This window comes from Pantherophis guttatus, chromosome 1 (genome assembly GCF_059756535.1).
Source record: "Pantherophis guttatus breed Tessera chromosome 1, ASM5975653v1, whole genome shotgun sequence".
NCBI lineage: Eukaryota > Metazoa > Chordata > Lepidosauria > Squamata > Colubridae > Pantherophis > Pantherophis guttatus.
Window position 1 is genome coordinate 213,610,028 of NC_142063.1, and position 21,860 is coordinate 213,631,887.

At 42.0% G+C, this 21,860-nt stretch overlaps 1 protein-coding gene and 1 pseudogene across 3 annotated transcripts; both read right to left on the reverse strand.

Moving 5' to 3' along the window:
* Positions 1-1,566: 1,566 nt before the first annotated feature.
* On the reverse strand, positions 1,567-10,676 carry IAH1 (isoamyl acetate hydrolyzing esterase 1 (putative)). 3 transcript variants are annotated; one of them, XM_087882410.1, is made up of 6 exons: positions 10,446-10,676; positions 6,800-7,047; positions 5,220-5,368; positions 4,434-4,595; positions 2,700-2,821; positions 1,567-1,823 (listed from the first exon to the last, which is right to left on the reverse strand). In XM_087882410.1, exons 2-6 carry the CDS (start codon positions 6,853-6,855, stop codon positions 1,632-1,634), a joined length of 681 nt encoding a protein of 226 aa, XP_087738536.1. In that variant the 5' UTR covers positions 6,856-7,047; positions 10,446-10,676; the 3' UTR covers positions 1,567-1,631. The 3 variants fall into 3 exon arrangements, with proteins under 3 accessions (XP_087738536.1, XP_034287962.2, XP_087738535.1); XM_034432071.3 differs by lacking the exon at positions 6,800-7,047 and adding an exon at positions 6,417-6,469 and having other exon boundaries at positions 10,446-10,659; XM_087882409.1 differs by lacking the exon at positions 10,446-10,676 and adding an exon at positions 6,417-6,469 and having other exon boundaries at positions 6,800-6,954.
* Positions 10,677-12,412: 1,736 nt separating this feature from the next.
* Positions 12,413-14,745, reverse strand: LOC148116767 (uncharacterized; annotated as a pseudogene).
* Between the last annotated feature and the right edge of the window lie 7,115 nt (positions 14,746-21,860).

Sequence of the window (21,860 nt, forward strand, 5' to 3'; positions counted from 1 at the left end):
CATCCTTGTTCTATTCTTTTAGCAAGGTGAGTACCATAGAAATCAGACAATGGAAGTAATCAGTAATGTAACTACTGCCTGGTGAAATATCTAAGGAGGAAGCTTGAAATGGCCTATGTCACACTTGAAGCAGAAGCTGATATTAGGAAATTGCAGAAAGCACATTTGGCTGCATTCGGGTTTGGGCCTTTGCATTTAAACTGCCTTCTTTTGGCAGCTCCAATGCATTTCCAAAGAGCTGCCTGCTCACTTCCTTCCAGCCAGCAAATGCTAGCTGCAAAGCAAATTTTTTTAGACTAAGCGCCCACATCAGCAAAGATTAATTAGCCAAAGGATCCTTTGCTTGTATTGTTATAATTGTGGTTCTTGTTTACCAAATTATCACTCATTCCAAGACCAATGCTATACATTATCAGCTTGGATTACATGTACTGTAGTTTAGAGGTAGTTTTAAACACCTTAGCTTTTTTCCAAAAAGACTTTGTGGTTCAGTATGTTTCTTACCACAATTATCTGAACGGCTCTTCCCCCTATTGTGTCTCTGCTTCCCTGCAATCAGAACATCACTTTAGTGGTAACCTACCAACCAGGTTAAGCCTTTATTGCATCTCTAAAACATTTGATTTTTTTTCTAACACTTCTCTTAGCAGGACTTCATTACTTTCTCCAGAGTGCCCGAAGACAACTTTTGCTATTATTTCATTCACATTGTTGATTGTCTCAGTCAAGGTTATCACCACCCACATTCTCAAGATTTGGTCAAGCTTGATTCAGAATTATCAATTATTGTAATCGTCTTGGATTATGATTACTATATTGTTGCATTAACTATTGTCCCGCTTTCTTTTAATTCCATATTTTAATCCCTATGCCATATGATTCTGTATCTCTTGACTGCTAATGTCCACTACAGAAATCATTAACATTTGCCAACCTATCTAAATAAGTCACTTAACTACTTACTGTATGCATGATCCTGGGCTACTTAACCGATTTGTTATTGCTAGAGGAGAAAGATTTCTTAGGGCAACAGTGAAGCCATCTAAAAGTGGACATACAACCCACTGGCATCCTTGAATGTCAATTCTAGGGTTGAGGAAATAAAATGTAGCCTTTTTTCCCTTTTGCATTTTGGAAAATCTAGAGGATGTGGAAAGCAGTTCCCCTTTAAAATCCCTCCTGAAATAGTCTTAACCCTTAAGCCAATAGTCTTTTGGAGTGCAGCCTACAAAATGCTATCCAAAATCTGGTGATCCTTCCTAACAACCCAAGTTAGACAACCAGCCCTGTTCTGAGCTTGAAATATAGTCTACAGTTCTGTAGCAATGTGGGATTGTCTGATCCATCAGGCAATCCCACATTGCCTGTTTGTCTGTTTTTTGCTTGTGTTGACAATTTTCTTATGCGTACAATGTGCATTGAAATTTTAAACAGGTAATTGCCCTACCTATGCCGGTCACGACATAATTAGAAAACTCAGCAATTCTGAGTGAATATTTATAGAGGTCTAATAATTGAGAATGCAAGTTCATATCAGTATATTCTCTTAAGAATTGGTATTGCTGATTGTGGAAAAAAAAGGAAATTTTATTTTGTATCTACATCTACAAAACCTACGGATGTTCTTCTTTTTATTGCTTCTTAGCAATGGGGATGCCCAGGAGACTAGCTTCAGGGTAGAGATGATCTACATCACGCCAATAGGGAAGCAATTGAGGAAGGCTTGACAATTTTTTTTCTAGGAGTGTCCAAAGCTGGTTTGCTAGAAAAGTATTTCCTTTTTCTGATAAATGGAGTCCATCTGACAGGTAACAGTTGAAGTCCTAAACCAGAGATTTCACAAAATATAAAATGTTGTAAATTGTTCAGATGACTTTACAGAAAGAAACTTAAGCCAAAAATACAGGCAGTCTTCAACCTACGCCCACAATTGAACCCAAAATTTCTGTTCCTAAGTGAGACATTTGTTAAATGAGTTTGCCCAGTAATGAAATTCATTTTTTTTTACTACCGGTTCTGTGGGCATGGTGTGGCTTGGTGGGCGTAGCTTGGTGGATATGGCAGGGGAAGGATACTGCAAAATCTCCATTCCCACCCCACTCTAGAGAAAGGATACTGCAAAATCTCCATTCCCATCCCACTCCTGGGGCCAGCCTGAGGTGGTATTTGCTGGTTCTCTGAACTACTCAAAATTTCCACTACCAGTTCTCCAGAACCTGTCAGAACCTGCTGGATTTCACCCCTGAGTTTGCTCCATTTTACAACCTTTCTTGCCACAGTTTTTAAGTAAATCATTGCAGTTGTTAAGTTAGTAACACGGTTGTTAAGTGAATCTGGTTTCACCATTGACTTGACTTGTCAGAAGGTTGCAAAAGCTGATCACAAGACCCCGGGACACTGCAACTGTCATAAATATGAGTTGCTAAGCATTTGAATTTTGATCACATGACCATGGAGATGCTGCCATGGCCATCAGGGTGAAAAATGGTTGTAAATCACTCTTTTCATGCCATTGTAATTTTGAACAGTCACTAAATGAACTGTTGTAAGCCGAGGACTACCTGTGTTAATCATTGCTCAACTAATCCGCCAGTCTGCAAAATAGAACATGATGAGCTTCTAAGGGAGACTTTGCACCCAGTAAGGAAATTAGCTTCACTTTGCTGCGTACACTGCTATGACAATCTCAGAAATCACACCTGGTCTCCTTTTTGCATAAGTGTCCACAGGTCGATGACATCAGCGCCACATTCTTCAGCTACTTTAACACAAGCCTTTGCATATTCCCCAGTGACAGAATTTAGCCGATTTAATTTTTCACCTGTTGAGAATTAGGGGGAAAAAATACATCAAACTTAAAAACTGAGTTCAGGTTTTGCTTTTTGAGTAACAAACATGAATCACAAATGGATCCAGATGATGAAACTCATCACCCTTAGGCTTTAATGGTGTACAGAATGTCCTCATTAAAGGACCCCAACTGTAATGGGCAACTTGGTTGTCAAGCTAAGCAGTTGCTAAATGGAACTACGAAGATACTTCAGCATTCCTTTGCTTTATAGATCTGTGAAGGTCATAAATGTGGGGATTGTTCATAAATCACTGTCACAACTGAAAACAATTGCTATGCGAGACAATCGCTAATCAAGGAGGCTCTGTAGCTATCTAAGAGGGTGAACGTGGACAAACAGAAGAACAATATAATTTCTTCATGGAGGAACTCATACGGCTCCGGCTCCAGTCCCATCCAGATGTTGACATGGGCAATTTTTGGAATTTAAGCTTGGTTTAATTTAGATCCAGAGTTAATTTTTGCTATTCTCATTACATCCAACCTATTGATCCGTTGGAACAAAAGCATGTAAAAATCAGAATTGTCCTTTCCAAAACCCTAATAAAATGGAATTAAATTTAGTGTTAGGAGAAATGTCACAGAAGAAAGATCAAAGGTAAAAATGGGTTGGTTCCAACTAGCGGCTGCAGAAAACAAAAACTGAAAAAATTCCCCCAAATGCATCTTTCCAGGAGAGGCAGCTGGATAATGAATTGGAAAACTGTGATTGGGCCAGCCTAGACTCACCTCCATTCTACTACGATCATGTGTCTTAGTGCAGTGCAGTACTCAGCCCGCCCTCTACTTCCCACTGCACACATACACAAAGAGGTGTAACATGAGGACAGAGTTGAAGTATACTTATACAGAAGAAACTCATTATTACAGAGGAGGAAACGAACATGGTCTCTGGCCATTGCTGGTAAAGAGACTGAAATGCATTCTGGAATCCATGCTCTGTGCATTCTTCCTTGCTCGCTTGCTGTATTTTGAATTTTTGCATATGAATTCATAATGGAAGGGATGTTGAGTGTGCCACATATGAATGAAAAACCAAGTTCTGTAATACCAGGACTCCTGTCTTGACTGGATTCTGTGGTGACATTACAATCCAGGAACATCCACATGTTTTGCTAACCAAATTAGATCTGATACCCATTTTTCTTTTTCCTAGCAAGAGCTATAGAACAGACAAGACTGAATGTAAATATATGTATAGTGTAGAACCAGTGTGGGGTACAGAGAATCCTTTTGCTGACCACAATATCACATGCAGTAAAGGTTAGAAGCTAATTTTGCCCTCATAGCTTCACTGCAGATTATTTTGAGCTGCTGCGTTTTGTTTTTGCTTTTTTTTAAAAAGCTATTTCCATACAGTTGTATACTTTGATTCTAATTTTAAGATGGGAATAAATAAAACATGCCAACGGTCATTTTATTTTGCAAAAAAAAAAAAAAAGACGCTAACAGGACAAATTTGGCAGAACTAATGGAAAAAGGCTAGGCCAAACATTCCTGGTATAACTTAACTAGAACATGGAATAAATCATGCAGGGAAGTTTGCTAATTCTATTCAAAAAGGAATTTAAAAAATCCTCACCTTTAGCCACACACTCTTTTTCCCAACTAGCTTCATGAAGGGGTGGTGGAGTCACTAATATAATGTCCTGTTTGGAAATGTCCACAGAGTTGAGGTAGCATATCATACTTTTCAAATTGTCAGCATATTCCTTCAGTGGAATGTGCTGTCTGGGGTTCTCATCTGTTTAACAAGATACAGGAGTTAAACTTTCTGGCAGTTGTTGTGCTCTGTTCATGTTCTGTTTCTTACACAGCTCTTCTCAAACTGGGAAAAGGTAGGACAGTTAAGTAAAATTGGGAGGCAGAAAGCAAAAAGCCCTCATTCTAAATACATTTTCACAAAGCAAAGGAAGTGCTAACTTGGCTACAAAATCAATTAGACACAAGGAACACTTAGAAAGACAGTAGGGTTCCTGTTTCCTTGAAAGATGCTCACCCCTCCCAGCATGGACTTTTTGAAGGAAAATACAGTCAGCTGCTGGCTCAGCCATACAGCCCTGGAGACCAAGAATGCTGATTCAGCAGCCTGGGAAGCAATGAAACAGCATCTCAGTAACACACATTCTAAGAGCCTTTGTTGAAATTCAAGCAAGCCATTGTATCCCCCCCCACATTACCTCAACAGTCTGACGCACTAACATGTGTTTTGCCATAACCCAAGAAAGTGGCTGGCGTGTCTGCTGATTAAACGTATCTGGACCAGTGTGTGAAGGCTTTAAAATATTTGAAGTAACATACTTTTCAATCCCAGCCTAACAAAACATTAAATTAGAAGAGTAGGATGAAGAATCCAAATTTTCTGTACCTTTCAAAGCGCTGTCATTTGCCCCGAAGAAGACAGTTACCGCCAGGGTGTTTCCAGCATTATGGTCTTTGTTGATTAATCGTGGAAGAACAATTTTAGCCCACCTGGTGTTGTAGCCAGAGAGTCCACGATTCAAGACATCGCATTTTCTAAAATGAGTATACACATAAAATTGAGTGTCTCTCTGTGTATCTCATTATGTAGTCAATCTACATCTTGAAATGGTAAAGATTGGTCAGGGAATTATTCAGTGTTGTATTCCACATAGGATATTCATAATTTTAGTCCCAAAGAATTCACAATTCATACATACTACCAGTCAAATTGGTTCAGCATTTAGCATGAATCCGACTTTCTCTTCCTCTCCTCTCCATAATGTACTATATTCCACGTTGAAAAGAAGCTTTTTGTATCTTTCATCATTTCTACCCAGAATTCTTACACATTTTCTTATTGTCAAACCTTATTTACAATGCAGAACAAATCATGAGGTTTATGTTTTCAATCCATTTCCAATGTATTTCCAGGCATTACGCATCATTATAGATGTGAAGAGCCTGAACTACTACAGAGGTCAAGTAGAGGTTTTAGAAATTGTTTAAAAATTGGTGGGAGAATTGTAGACTATAAGGAAGATAACCTTGAGGAAGATAGGCAGGAACTGTTGCCGAAGCAAAAGTGGAAGGAACACTGTTTAAGTTCAGAGGAACGAGATCCCATTCAGAAGTGGCTTAAACAGACCCCCTCCCTAATTCACTGAACCAAGAAGATAGGGAAGATATAGCGCAGCCACACTTGCACAATTCTGTTATTCTAGCAATCTCAATAAAAGTGGGTTTTGCCCTGCCATGCAGTTGATTTCATGGTCTGGTCTACCTGGTGGGGCTGGCAATGCAATAACAACAAAGTGGGATGCCAAAAGAGCCACCAAACACAGTTAGATTAATAACAGTAAAAATAAAATAAAAAATAAAAAAAGGAAGGAGTCTCCCATTTACATTAAGAGAAATTTTAATTTCACTGGTTCCATAGTGATCTCTTGTGATTTCCTATGTGTCAGATGAGAACATCATCAAGAATGCAGCCTGGAGAGATGTATCATTTGAATATTCTGACGGTGTGTTTCCTCTCAATGTGACAAAAGAACTGACAAGATGAGAGGTAAAACAAAATAAATAAAATGCTAGTATTTCTTACCTAGCTAATCTATTAGCAAGTGATGCGCCCCATCCCTTATCTTGGAAGGAAAACTAGAAGAAAGACAATTAACAATTTATGTAAATGCAGAGATCCCAATAAATGTACTCATTCTTACAGTTCAGCCTAGTGTCTCCAACATTATTGTATATTTTAAGCATCATACACAGTGACTCACTGCAATCAAGTACAGTACCAAATTTAGGGCTACCAGTTCTGAGTTGCAAAGTCCCAAGTAGATGGCAGTAAAGAAGCATAGATAATTCTCTGTCAGCATTTGACAGCCCCATATCTGGTAGCACTTGCGTAATTTCTCCGTTAGTAAAAGCCAATGCACATCAGACAACTTTATGAATTATTTACTTTGAAGAGTGACAAAATACCTGCAAGGCAGAACAGGGCATTTCCCAATCCAGAATCTAGGACTACAAAGCCCCATGTCTACTCAGAGAACTGCTTCCTCTGTTCACAGGAACGCTGGAAGTGATCACCATCATCCTCCATTTGAGCAGGAAGTTTGGCTCCTTTCTTTTCCAAAGTACACATGTAAGAAATGTTGTGGGGGGGACGTGGAATTTGGCCCTTGGATCAATTCTTCAACTTTACCTTGAGATGGATGTCATTTGAAACACTGTTGGGTGTGCAAGTACATAATAATGTAGCCTTGTACTGTACAAGTAATCCTGTACTTAGGACTGTTCATTTAAGGACAGTTTAAAATTATAACAATCTTGGAAAAATTCAGTGATGAGGTGGATGTGATGTGCCGGTGCCTGGAGGCTGTGAGGGTCTGGATGGGAGTCAATAGGCTCCCATCCAGGCTTAACCCAGACAAGACTGAGTAGCTGTGGGTATTGCCTCCTAAAGACTATGTTGATTGTCCATCCTTGGTTCTGGGGGGGGGGGGGGAATTGTCCTCCTCAGAACGGGCTCGCAATTTGGGTGTCTTCCTAGACTCACAGCTAAGACTAGAGCAACATCTGATAGCTGTGGCTAGGGGGACCTTTGCACAGGTTCGCCTTGTGCACCAATTGCGACCCTACTTGGATCAGGAGGCTCTCCTCACAGTCACTCATGCCCTTATCACCTCACGGTTAGATTATTGCAATGCGCTCTACATAGGGCTACCCTTGAAAAGTGTTTGGAGACTACAGTTGGTCCAGAACGCAGCCGCGCAAGCTGTCGTGGGGGCACCTAGGTACACCCACATTACACCAATTCTCCGCGAGCTGCACTGGCTCCCTATTGGTCTCCAGTCACAATTCAAGGTGTTGGTTATTACCTTTAAAGCCCTACATGGCTTAGGGCCAGGTTATCTTCGAGACCGCCTTCTGCCGCATAGCTCCGAGCGACCGGTAAGATCCCACAGAGTTGGTCTCCTCCGGGTCCCGTCAGCTAAACAATGCCGGCTGGCAGGCCCGCGGGGGAGGCCCTTCTCTGTGGCTGCCTCAGCTCTCTGGAACCAGTTACCTTCTGAGGTCCGGACCATCCCCACCCTATTGGCCTTCCGGAAAGTGGTGAAGACCTGGCTTTTCCGGCAGGCCTGGGGCGTTGATCTCGCTCTTGTGATCTGGCGAGATCCGGTCATGAATGGCGTGAATGAGTTTTTAATGTGTTTAATTTTTTAAAATGTATTGTGAGCCGCCCTGAGTCTTCGGAGAGGGGCAGCATATAAATTGAATTAATTAAATTAAATTAAATTAAAAGTGATTTATAACCTGTCCTCGCACTGATGACCATTGCATCACTCCTACAGTCATATGATTGCAATCTTCCCAGCCTGTTTCCTACAAAAAACAGCAATTGGGAAGATAGATTTGCTTAATGGTCATGTTTTATTTAACAACTGCAGTGATTTGTGCTAAAAATGGCTGTAAAATCAGGTCCAGTTACATGATGACTCACTTTATGACCACACTGATGATGAAATTTTGATCCCAGTTGTGGTTGTAATCAAGGACTACCTGTATAAAACATGTAGTTTATTGTATCTGATCAAGAGTTGGTTGGGAATCCTTCTGTACGAGGTGTTTTTATTTAGACCACTGGAAATGACATGTAGCCAAAATAAAGAGGTTAAAAATATCAGTGTATATCAGGGTGGATAAAAATCAATGGTTTTTTTTAAAAAAATCAGATTTTTTTGATTTAAATCGGATATTTTTTTGATTTAAATTGGATTTTTTTGATTTTATCCAATTTATTTTAATAAAAAACTTTTGGGGTAAAAATCTATCGTAAAATAGTTTTCTATTTAAGATACATAAATAATTTAGTTTATTCAGCATGAAATGGAACTTAGTTATGCAGCATGAGGCTGTATATTCTGCAACACTAGGACTATTGGTGAGTCAACAGTGGGTCAAAGGAGTAGCAGAGATGACAGTTGCTCTTTAAAAATTATGATTTAAATCGAGTTGATTTAAATTGTGATTTAAATCAACTCGATTTAAATCAAATCCACCCTGGTGTATATTAAGTCCCAAAGGTGCTTTTTCAAGAAGTAACCAGACTTTTCTTTGAAGACGTTTCACTTCTCAGAGCTGAAGAAGCTTCTTAAATAAGAAGCGAAATGTCTTCCAAAAAAAAAAAAAAAACAACCACCCACACAAGGAAGTTCAGTTGCCTCTTGAAAAAGCACCTTTGACCTGGATGACTAGAAACCTCCATAGGGCATATTAAGGTTTTCTGCAATCTGACTATACCTACAAATATTCTGACTGAATGAAAAAGCAATGTGTAAATAAAGTCATTTAAGTATGGCTATATCAAAGGTGCTATTGTCATGGACTATTATGAAATAGGGATGGATAGGCTCTTAGATCATTATGAGCAACTTCTGTTTAAGGGCAAAACAGACATGAGTTGAAAGTCCCAGCTGGAATCCTGAAAGAAGAGATATTCCTTTCCCTGTTCCCACATTCTAAGGACTATTTTAAAATGGATTAAAAAATAATAATCCAGTCTTGACATTTCAGATTAAGCATGACAATCTTGAGAGGCAGGCCAGGTTAGAGGTCATTTTTTACTTTCCCAACTATTTCAGCAAAATTAGTGACACTCCTGGCTGTATTTTCAATTACAGTCATTGTATTTTCAATTACTGGAGTGTATGCTGTCCGGTTGATGAGTGGGGCTTGCTACAGAGGGGAAGCCCATTTCCAAACTTCTCCTATCAACTTAAATTTTAAGTCAGATGTAATCACCTCCTCTTTCCCGGTATTTTTAGTTTGGCTCCAAGCCTGGCAACCAGCTGTGATCGCATTAGACTAGCACAGAGGTCTTCAAACTTGGCAGCTTTAAGACTTGTGGACTTCAACTCCCAGAATTCTCCAGCTAGCTATGCTGGAGTTGAAGTCTGGGAGTTGAAGTCCACAAGTCCTAAAGCTGCCAAGTTTGAAGACCTCTGATAGCAACCCCAATTGGCAGCCACGCTCCCCTCCCAACTCCAAAGCTACTCCTTAAAAGCTGCGCAGAAAAGCCAATTCACGTTACGCAAAGGAAGTCGTCTTTTTTTTTTTTTCCCCTCCGAGCCTCTTTGGGCAGCTCAAAAGAAAACTCCACCTGGTGAATTTCTACCTAAGAAGGGGGGGGGGAATCTGAAGTAGAATTTTTTTCTAAGAGAAAAAATTTTAGGTAGAAAAAATTTCTAAGCATTTCTACTTAAGAAGAGACTTGTCTTCAGCCACTTGTCTGAAATGGCCAGGGTTTCCTGCCTGAGCAGGGGGAGAGGGTTGGACTAGAAGACCTCCAAGGTCCCTTTCAGCTCTATTCTGAATTGAATACCTCTTCAATTCTTCAATACCTCGAGGCTGCAGGTGATTGGGAGGCGACCACTGGCTTGCGGGGGGGGGGGGCGATTGAAGTAAGTAAGTAAGACGAAAAAGGAGAACAAGTAGAATAAAAGCAAGACGTGTGAAAATCAATGGGAGGCGGGGAAGGGGAGGGAGAAGGGACACAGGGCCTTTGCGTCTGTTTTGGGGCCATGTTGTCCCACTCACCACCAACATCACCACCACCCTGAAGTACCTCAGTAATGGAGTCTCCGAAAAGCACGATCCGAGGCAGCAGAAGGAACCCCCGGGCAGCCGCCGTTTCCGACAAAGCCATGCTTTCGGTTTTGCAGAAGCGGTTGCAGGCAGAACGGCTCCACCGGGCGTGTGTGTGTTTGTGTGTTTATGTGTGCGCTGTGTGAGTGTGCAAAGGGGGCGGGGCAGCTGTGCCTGCCTATGTGCTTGAAACCAAAAAACCGCGGATCTTGCAGCGTTGAAACGCTTAGGGGACCCTGAACTGGAGAGTCTTTCGGCTCCTCCTCGGGCTCATTTGACCTCAGAGGCGGAGAGCGATGGAAGAAAATCAAAAATAGACTCGATCTTCAAAGACCGATCGGAGAGGCCCGATCTCTTTCAGGGATCCGTTTTGCACAATAGCCAGACCTTTTTTTCCCCTTCTTTGGGGTGGGCAGCCTTGCCCTTTGCAGACTTGGAAGTTCCCAACAGATCAAGACAATGGATCTTCCTTGAGCCCTTTCTTCCTTTCTGGGTCCCCAGACTGCCTGATTCAGACAATTAAAGCTCCTTTTGCAAGGAGGCAAGAGAGGCCGGTGAAAAATCACAAACTTCATTTTTGCTAACTAGAGCATGAGACATCAAAAGGAACAGAAGTAGCCCAATCGTCAGAAATAGCCCAATCGTTAGGTTTAATCGGGTGAAATCCAGCAGGTTCTGGAGAACCTGTAGCGGAAATTTTGAGTAGTTTGAAGAACCGGCAAATACCATCTCTGGTTGGCCCCAAAGTGGGGTGGGAATGAAGATTTTGCAATATACTTTCCCCAGGAGTGGGGAGGGAACGGGGATTTTGCAGTAACCTTCCTCGAGTGGGGTGGGAATGGAGATTTTGCAATATCCTTCCCCAGGAGTTGGGAGGGAATGGCGATTTTGTAGTAACCTTCCACTGCCACGCCCACCAAGCCACAGCCACGGAACTGGTAGTAAAAAAATTTGGATTTCACCACTGGGTTTAACATAACACTCAAGTTTTATGTGGAAGAAAGTTGGTGGAGATTCTCAGTCATCCAGGTCATAGTTGTCTCAAAGTTGCTTTTTTCTTTAAAAGGCAACTGGACTGTTTTTCCCTGAGGAAGAAGAAGAAAATGTTTAACTTCTCATCCAAGAAGCTTCATTAGTTATGATGGTGGGAGGGATGGAAGGACAGGTTCTGATGGGATGGTGGAAAGGGGGATGGAAGGATTGTGTTTGCGTTAGTGGCGAATATCTGTAGCTTGGGTGTAGGGTGAGGGTGGAGGTTGGTTCTCCAAGCTTGTGGGTTGGTTTCTAGACGTTTCCTTAGTAGGCTAATGTTGGATGAAAATTCATCTGATTCAGTTCCAGGCCAGGGGAATGGTGTTGGAAACAAAATGGAGGCTGATTGGAAATAAAGTTTATTGATGAACAGAACCCACAGTGTGCTGTTCTGGGACAGCTGACAAAATGGAGTTGAGAGTAGGGTGGGTTTTTATACCTTTTTGATTTCTATGGGATCATGTAGGGGTCATGGCTGGCTCTATAGGCAAAAGGGGAAATGCAAATCCTAGGTGTTTGTCTAAGCTAATCTTGTCTTGCCTAATTGCTTATCTGGAGTTTCTGTCTGACCCAGTCTGAATGGATTACCAAATCTACTAAAAGCTGGCCTCCTCAGTTTCTGCTTGGGGCAGGAAGACTGGTACTGATTTTTACCTCTCTTAAGATTTTTTTCCCATTTTTCCTTTAGCGGAAATATTCTATCCTGCCATTTTAATATTCTCCAAAATATTTCATTCTCTAGGAGGGTGAGTGGGTGCTGACTTTCTATACTAACTAATATCTTCAGCGGAATTTAGGGAATGTCAGAGTTGGCGTTCTGTTTATATGGGCTTCTGTGGTCAGTAGGTCTTGTGATGAGAGGGTCACATCAAGTGAGGGTCTTGTGAGGGGGTCAGGTGTGGGTCAGGATTGTATTTATTTGCAGTCATTGGTAGTTAACACTCTGAGAGCTGATGAGGCCACTTGGGGGTTTAACTGCTTTATCTGTTTATCTGGGTTTGATGTCCTATGTTGTACCATGCGCTTGTGAAGTGGTTGTTTTATTTCACCAATGTACAGCTCTGCACATGTCTCACTGGATTGTATTGCATATATCATCAGTTTGTGTCTGGGTATTTTATCCTTGGGGTGGACAAGCTTCTGCCTTAGTGCATTCTTGAGTTAAAAGTGTACATGTATGTTTATGTCGGTTGAAAATCTTCCTGAGGTTTTCAGATATTCCTACAACATGTGGAATAACAATGTTGCTACATTTGTTGTTCTCTTTTTTGTCTGTAATGGAGGAGCTTCTGCTGTGTCTTTTTTTAATTATTATTTAATGGATAATAACAACTTCTGAGGGATTCCTTGACATGTTTTATTTCTTTTTCTTTTCCTTCTTTAGTGGTAGGCAAACTTTCAACCCAGTCATGTAGGGTTCTAATCAGTCCCATTTTGTGCTCCAGTGGATGGTGAGAATCAAAATGTAAATACTGATGGGTGTGCAGTTTTCTGTAAGTTTCAATGTCAAAATTTCTGTCTTCCTTAATGTGCACTGTACAGTCCAGGAAAGCCAGATTGTTTCCCTTAGCAATCTATCCCATGTGAATGTAATGTATCTGTCCATAGAGTTGATGAAGGCGAGAGGCTCCCCATCTCATCCAAACCACTCTAAGTAGCTGATCAAGCGACCACTTGGAGATGCCAGACTGTTCCTTCCTTAGCTCCCCACCATCACTGCTCACCCTGCTCTCTCAATTCACCTGTATAGCACCTGGCCTAGCCAGCCCATTCTATCCATGCCAGCCATCTCTCTCCTCACACACACACACACACACACACACACACACACACACACACACACACACACAGCCACTGTGAAGCCCCAGTTCTGCAGGCGAAAAGGTGAAGGGAGCAAATGTGCCACTCAGGAGCCAAGCAGAAGATGCCTCTTTTCGGGGCAAAGCTGGAACCCTTGATGGCCTCTTCCAGCTTTGCTCTTTTGCTCAGACTAGGGCAGTGATGGCTAACCTTTTTGCTGTCGCGTGCCAAAAGTGGAGATCATGTGGGGGGATTTTGCACACGTGCCCATATCCATAATTCAATGCGCCCCACCCCTGTGCATGCGTGTGTGACCCCCCCGCACTACCCCCGCTTTTGGCATGTGATGGCACAGTGGGCCCAGTAGGCCCGTTTTTCACCCTCCCCCCTGCGGGAGGCCCTCCGGAGGCTGGAAACAGCCCATTTCCCGACTTCAGGTGGACCCAGAGTAGGGCAACACTCTCATGCCCACAGATATGGCTCCATGTGCCACCTGTGGCACCCGTGCCATAGGTTCGCCATCACAGGACTAGGGAAATGAGCCTGCAGGACTCTTTCCGTTATTTTGAAAAATTCCTTTTATATTTTATATTTTTTAGAAACTCTTTAAATACCTATTCTTTTTTGTTTTTGCTTTGTTTGTATGCCTTAGCCAATAATATATATATAATAATAATAATAATAATCATTATTATCATTATTATTATTATTATTATTATATATATTACTTATTGAAATACATATGTCTGTAAGTATATTTTTGTTTCTTCTTTTTTACTTTTTTCTCCCTTTTATAATTTTGTTTTTTGTTTTTGCATTCAGTTAGATTTTAAAAAGCTGTTCAGGCTATCATTGATTATCCAGACTTCCCTAGTTTGGTATAGGTTGGGTACCATTTTTATTTTTATTGTGCGGTCTCACCACAATGAACATGCATTAGATGCTGTCCTGGATTAGAAACTAGCTAATGAACCACAAGTCTAGATTGTTACATAAGCCCATGCTGTGTAATTTAAGATTCAGTATTTTGTATGAATTAAATAATGGCATCATCATGACTCAGCTTATCATATAAATACAGCTAGTAACAGCTAGTAATATGGGCACCAAAGTGTTTTCATGAAATACATACAGTATGTCACAGAAATGAGTACACCCCCTCACATTTTGTAAATATTTAAGTATATCTTTTCATGTGACAACACTGAAGAAATGACACCTGGTTACAATGTAAAATAGTGAGTATATAGCTTGTATAACAGTGTAAATGTGCTGTCCCCTCAAAATAACGCAACACACAGCCATTAATATCTAAACTGTTGGCAACAAAAGTGAGTGCACCCCTAAATTATAATGTCCAAATGAGGCCCAAAGGCCACCGAGGTAGCATCCATGAGTGCCACGAGGCACCATGCCTAGGTGGATGTTGTCAATCTTACCAGGGGCATGGGCGCCTTCCTTGGCACACGGAGCCCAGGCGGCATATGCCCTCCTATCCCTGTGTTCGTCTTTGGCTCGTGGCCTCTCATTGGCTGACGGGGAAGTTGGGGGCAGAGGGGGGGAAGGGCACGGAATTTTTGACAGTCGTTTGCTGGTGATGGGAATTATTCTCACCTCAGAGAAGGGAGGAACTGAAAGTCCTGGGGAAGAAAAGGAGGCAGGGCATATTCACCAGGCTAGTTTTGTTGCTTCTGGGTGGTTCCTCTAAAAGCGAAGAAAATTGCAAGTAAGGACGCCAATCAAGAAGCAATATGGAAATACCTTACATAACAGTTTTATTGTTTTCTGTCGGGTATTATTTAATATTTTTTTCATTAATATTTTAAAACTCTTTCGTATAACATAATCTAGTTTTGTGTACCTCTTTTATTGTTCTTATTTAAGTATTAAATGCATGAAATAATAAACTACCTTTTGGTATATCGTTTTTTTATACTTAAAACAATCATTAGGGCAGAGAACCGGTTTTTAAATTATTTGATTATTTGAAATTATCCCACTACTGAGCAAACTCCACTCCCTTCTACCAAGGAAGAAGTTACCTAGTGGAGTAAGGAACCGTCTGTAACCAAGTTCAAAGAGTACCAAGAACTCCACTACTCAACTTTGAGCTATATATATTGTCATCTATTACCATCATGACCAGGTGTGACCAGTTGATAAGTAGCAGACTTAATATTCAGAGTAACTGTTCCCCAGCTATTCAAGGTCAACAGGAAAAATAAGCAAAAAAACAAAATCAAACCAAAAAGCAGGGCGCAGGCTTACAATATACTATAATGAGATAAAAAAAGAATGGAGTAGAAAGGGAAAAAGAAAGGAAAATGTCACGAGTGTTTCCAGGATTGCTGTGGCTATCTGCCTACTCACAAACAGTATGGTTTTAATCAAGCCATCTGCTGTTGGCAATTACCTGCAAGCCTTCCCCGCCCTAGTTAATTGCAGGTTAACTCCCTATATAAGCAAGGACCTTTTGCTTGCTACTCGGGCCTAGTCTGATCTAGGCCTAAATGCACAGCTCCTGCAGGAAGCTTGTTGCAACGCCGCAGATGGGAGAAGAATGCAGATAAGGACTCCAGATGCCGCTACAGAGAGACTCCCACGGATGCTTGCCTTTTGCTGTTTTGTAGCACGCAAGCTATCATCGGGACTGCTGTTGCTGGACCTTCTTCCTCCCACAAGCTTCAAGCAATGTTTGCTTTTTGAACTGTTTTTACTTCAGGTGACTTTCAGCTGTGAAGCTCGTGCTGCTCCCACCATGATGGCCTTGATGATGTATCGACGCCGAAGCTGCTTACCTTCATGCTAGCTTTATTCTTTCGTGAACTGTTTTGGTATTGTGGAGAGGGATCTAGGGAGATAGCCTTGTTTCACATACCCAGATAAGACTTTGTTTTTAATGTGTTTTCTTAAAGACATAGTGCTTTTTAAATGTTTTAAAGTAAATTATATTTTTACACAAGACGCCTCTGTCAGAATCATTTCAGTCTCAGTGTGTTTACTCATGAGCTGGTTCACGGTCCGGGGTACCCCTCAACCCCATTTCGTCACAGTTGGTAGCAGAGGATGGTTTAACGAACTTACGCTCATGTGGTAACGCGCTAGACTGGAATATCTGCAGTTGAATAGATGTTGACTAGGGCAGCAGCAGCAGCACAAAGTATGAAGTCACAAACTGGACTGTCTGGGGCTCAGGCCAAAAATGTTTTGGCTGAAAAACCCCAAACTCTAATTGACTTAGAGAATAGTGGAGCTATAAGTTTTGGAGCAGAGGCCTCAACTCCTGAAGGGCCTAAGATAGTGAATAAACCATCATCACCAAAAGAAGTAGAGACTGGAAGAACGCCACTTCAGGTCTTGAAAACAAATACAGAGGTGGATGATGAGTTTAGGAAGGCAATCCTTCAGTTTTTAGGTTTGCCCACAGTAAGTCAGAACCCGACTGCTGATTCTAGTGAATTATTAAAGAATTCAGCCGTGAAAGGAAAGAAGATCGAAGTCCTACAAAACACCGGATCGGTAAGAGACTTCCAATCTTTTCCTAAAACCCCCACCTCAGACCATAAGTGGGTAAAGGGGGATTTGCCTGATTCAAATGTTCCTGCTTCTTTGTTAAACCAGCATGGCCAAGTTGACATTGCGCCACCTGCTGTTGAAGCCATCATAGATCAGGCTATAAAGACTTTAGCTCCCTTGATGACATCAGTGACTTCTGCTAAAAATTTAAGAGACTCTCATGTTGAGCGTAAGGTTGCAAGTGTGATAGAGACTTTGGCAACCATTTTAGGCGATGGTTTGCAGGCACCATCGGCTCAACAAATAGGAGCTGCGCATCCCAAAGCCCCCCTGATGTCTGCGACTAATTCAGCGCACGCCACGAGTGGGATATATCCATCCGTGACGACATCGACATCCAGGACGGTTCCGGAGGCTACCTCAACTGAAGATAGGAATTTGGGAGCGCGTCCAAAAATTCCTAGAGATGTGCACCAGAGAGGACCCTCGAGTTTTTGTGATCAAGCCAGGATGAGTTTTGCATCCGCACAACGTGAAGTTTTAATCCCTCCCATTGGGGAGGAACGATCGTCAGAATGCCAGATGGAAGACACTGTGCTGTGTGCTTCCATTCCAATGCCTTATTGCCCGTTCCAGGACGGACCACATTTTGAACATCAATTAATGTCTATTTCCATGTTTAATAATGTACAGGTCCTTCCTCCTAATTTTAAAAGTTTAAGTGTGGGTGGAGGAAATTTTAAGGAATGGGTTAAAAGTATTCAAGTAATTTTAATGAAAGAAAATGTTTTATCGTTGCTGTTAAAACCCCCACCTAGACCATGGTCCTTAGAAGTTGATATTTTACACCATAAGGCCTTTTGTATTTTATTGATGTCCATTAACCCTGCACTATATCCCAGTATACCTAGTAACCTGACTGTAACAGAAGTTTGGGTGAAACTACATAAGCTATTTTGTTCAAAAAGCTCCCATGTTACAAACAGAGTTTATAGGGAGTTCTATTCCGCAAGGTTGAAGGTGGGAGTAGATATTAATGAACACTTATGTGAGTTAAACAGGTTAAGGCAGGAATTGATGTTGAGGGGGGAAACAGTGTCTGAACAAACCCTCATTACTGTTATACTCAATTCCCTTGACCCTAGCTGGGATAATTTTATATCGCAACTGGATAATGTTAGTTGTAATAACTTATCTTTAGAAGTGTTATCTGGCAGACTGATTGCTGAAGATAACTTGCGAAAATGCAGGGCGGCTTTTCACAAAAAGGAAAAACCTTTAAGAAGGCCCGATAGTTCAGGTAGAGCATATACTATCGGAGAATGCTTCAATTGTGGTTCAAGAGAACATTATAGAAGGGATTGCCCACAAAATGTGAATGCTAGGGCATGTTCAAAGGCACCTTCTGATAATAAATGTAAAAGGAGGCCATTGCCTCCTGGCAGAAAGCCAAGTATAGATGTTCCTAACCACAGAAGGGGTAAAAAGCCAAATGGAGGCAACAAAGGGAACAATCCCAGGTTTAATGATAGCTCTGTAGGTATAGTGGAAACTACTGAGTCAGAGCTTACAAGGGAACAGCGAGAGCAACTATGGTTAATGGACAGTGGAGCCAGTAACCATGTTGTCAGTGACCGAAGGTTGTTTGCTAATATGAGAAGGCATCAATCCATGGTCAAAGTTGGAAACGGTAAAAAGGTGAATGTTGTTGGCATTGGAGATGTTTATATCCCTGGGATAGGGGAGATTCACGGAGCATTGTATGTACCAGAGATAGATCATAATCTGCTAAGCCTGATGAGGATATGCGAGAACCCTAGAGTGGAGATTCTGTTCTCAGGAGGAACAGCTGTGATCAAAAACAACAAATGTGTGATTGGGGAGGTTTTGAAGATAGGTGGCTTGCCTTATTATTCCCCCAATACGAATGCTGAGTCCTGCAGTGATAGCAATTATGCTATCTCATTTGGTAGTAACAATGAATCACAGTTAGAACTAGGTGATGAGGATCAAGACTTTCACCAGAGGAAGCCTTGTAAAGACAAATGTAAAGTTAATAAAAAGTTTTTAAATTTTAACTTAGAGTCAAATAGTAGGAAACCTGAAAATGCTAATGCAATTGCTACAGATGAGCCGTTGCACAATGAATGCGCTCACTTGATGCATCGTAGATTAGGTCACGTGAGTTTTCCTGTAGTAAAGAAGGTAACCGAACACTCAAGGGGAACCAAGATCAATGATTGTAACACATTCCTAGACTGTTCAATTTGTAGGAGTGCAAAGTTGAAGGTGAAATCTGCGCCCAAGAAGTCTCAGAGGTACTCTGAACACCCGTTTCAGCTCGTCCACATGGATTTGGTGGGTCCATTTGCACCTTCCGTGGGTAAGAGACGGTACTTTCTTACCATAGTAGACGACCATAGCAGATTTGGATTCGTTTTTCCCCTAATGTCCAAGAGTGAAACGTTGACTAAGTTTAAGGAATTTTGTAACTTAGTCCAGAACCAGCACAAGATCAGAGTTAAGAAGATCTTGACTGACAGAGGAACTGAATTTAATTTGAATCAGTTCTCCAGCTGGTTAAGGAGTAAGGGTATAGTCCACTTACGCACCGCGCCTTACTCTGCGTTTCAAAATGGCGTCGCAGAACGACGCAATGGCGTGTTACAAACTATGATGCGGTGCGCCCTAGAGGATTCCGGATTAAACTTCGCGTATTGGGTAGAAGCAGTTAGATACGCGAATTACACCTTGAACCGAGTGTGGTCTAGTGTAGTGCAGAAGACCCCATACGAGGTGCTATACGGCCATAAGCCTAGCTTGGCACACCTCCACGTTTTCGGGGTGATGGCCGATGTTCATGTCCCGAAGGAGCTCAGGAGAAAGGGAGACCCAATCTCTGTTAAACTGAGATTTGTTGGTTATGAGCAGGGCTCCAAGGCATTTAGGTTTGCCTACCCTAACGGGAAATTAATGATATCAAGGTCTGCCACTTTTCACGAAGGGGCCAACTGGAGTAAGATCCATGCCAATGAGATTCTTACTCGGAACCCTTCCCGTAGTCGTCATAGGCAATCGGAGGATGTATCGGAAAACCTACCCGAGGATAGGGATACATCTGGTTCTGGGAAGCGTGCATCCCAGGCACCCTTGAAAGGGGTATTGAAGCGCAAGATGGGGGTAGCCAGGAAGGATAGGCGCCCAGCTTCTGAGACGCATAGTGATAGTCACGAGGTAGATGACTCATCGGACGACTCTGATGTAAGTGACTCCCCTAAAGGCAGACCAGTTAGGGTTACCAGGGGCAATAAGCCTAAGAGGTACGACGACTTTGTTACCTCAGTCGACCAGGTTTTGGCCACCCCTCAGAGATATGAGGATGTGTTGGCCTTACCTGACCATGAACGACAGAAGTGGCTGGCCGCCATGGATACAGAATTAGACAGCCTGAGAAGGCTCGATGTATTCATGCCAACAAGATTGCCCAAGGACAAGAGGGTGATCGGCACCAGGTGGCTTTTCAAGCAAAAGCCCATTGAAGGTGGGGGCTTTATCTATAAGGCGAGACTAGTGGCGCAGGGATTTTCGCAGAGATTCCCTGATGATTATGAGGACACCTTCTCGCCCACGGTGCGCCCTGAGAGCGTGAGAACAGCTCTCACCATCGCTACCATGCGAGGCGAACATGTATATCAGTTCGATATTCAGACCGCGTACCTGCACGCCCAGTTAGACAAAGAGCTGTACGTGAGGATTCCTCAGGGAGTAAGCCATCGGGAAGATGATGTGTGGTTGTTGAACAAGAGCCTATACGGCTTAAAACAATCTGGTAAACGATGGTACGAGTGTCTCACAAAAAGCCTGAGAGAGATGGGCTTTTTACCATCGTCGGCTGACGAGTGTGTTTTTGTCAAGGAAGATCAGGGCATTAGGGAAACAGTACTGTTGTACGTCGATGACATACTATATATTTGTAGATCAGAGAACAGGCTTAAGAAGTTCTCTGAGGACCTAAGTAAGAGTTTCGCCCTAAAACCATTAGGTCACATTAGCAAATTTTTAGGGGTGCAATTCGTAAAAACCGAGAAGGGGTTTCGGCTCTCTCAGGAAGATAAGATTCAGGAATTGCTTAAAAAGTGTAGCATGGTAGAGGCGAAGCCATGTGATACCCCTATGGCAACAGACTTCCTTAAGAATATGTACACTGAGAGCATGGAGTTTGAGGATAAGACCCTTTACAAGTCCGTGATTGGGTCGTTGTTGTACATTGCAAATTGGACTAGACCGGACATCAGTCTAAGTGTAAATGTGTTATCTAGACATTCTGAACATCCCACACAGTACCATTGGAGCGGAATCAAACGACTCCTGAGATATTTAAAAGGTACTGTGAACTATTCATTGTTATTGGAACCAGAAGCAACTAGAGAATTAAGATTGAGTTGTTTTTCGGATGCCGATTGGGCAGGGGATGTTAGATCTAGAAAAAGTACCTCGGGGTACATTGTATATCTAAATAGTAGCCCCGTGTATTGGTACTCTGGGAAGCAGAAGTTAATTGCAACCTCCACAGCGGAAGCTGAGTATGTGAGTTTGTCCAAAGCTTCCAATAACCTAGTTTGGTTTGACGATCTTCTGGTAAGCTTATGGAGGCAGCCCATGCAACCTATAAAAGTTTATGAGAATAACATGGCTGCCATTAACATATCGGAAGCCGATGCTGTAGGCCAGAGATCGCGCCATATTGATATTAAAATCAAACATGTGAGGCAATTGATGGAAACAGGTTTCATTAAGACTGTGTATTGTGAAACCAAGGAACAGGTAGCGGACGTGTTTACCAAACCGCTGCCCCGTGACCAACACCTCTATCTTCTGGGAAAAATGTCGATGGCTATGTGAATGTACTTACCATTGATGTATATATGTACCCAATGTAGAATGTATGTTTGTTAACCAGTCAAATAGCCGCAGAGAAGGGGATTGTCACGAGTGTTTCCAGGATTGCTGTGGCTATCTGCCTACTCACAAACAGTATGGTTTTAAT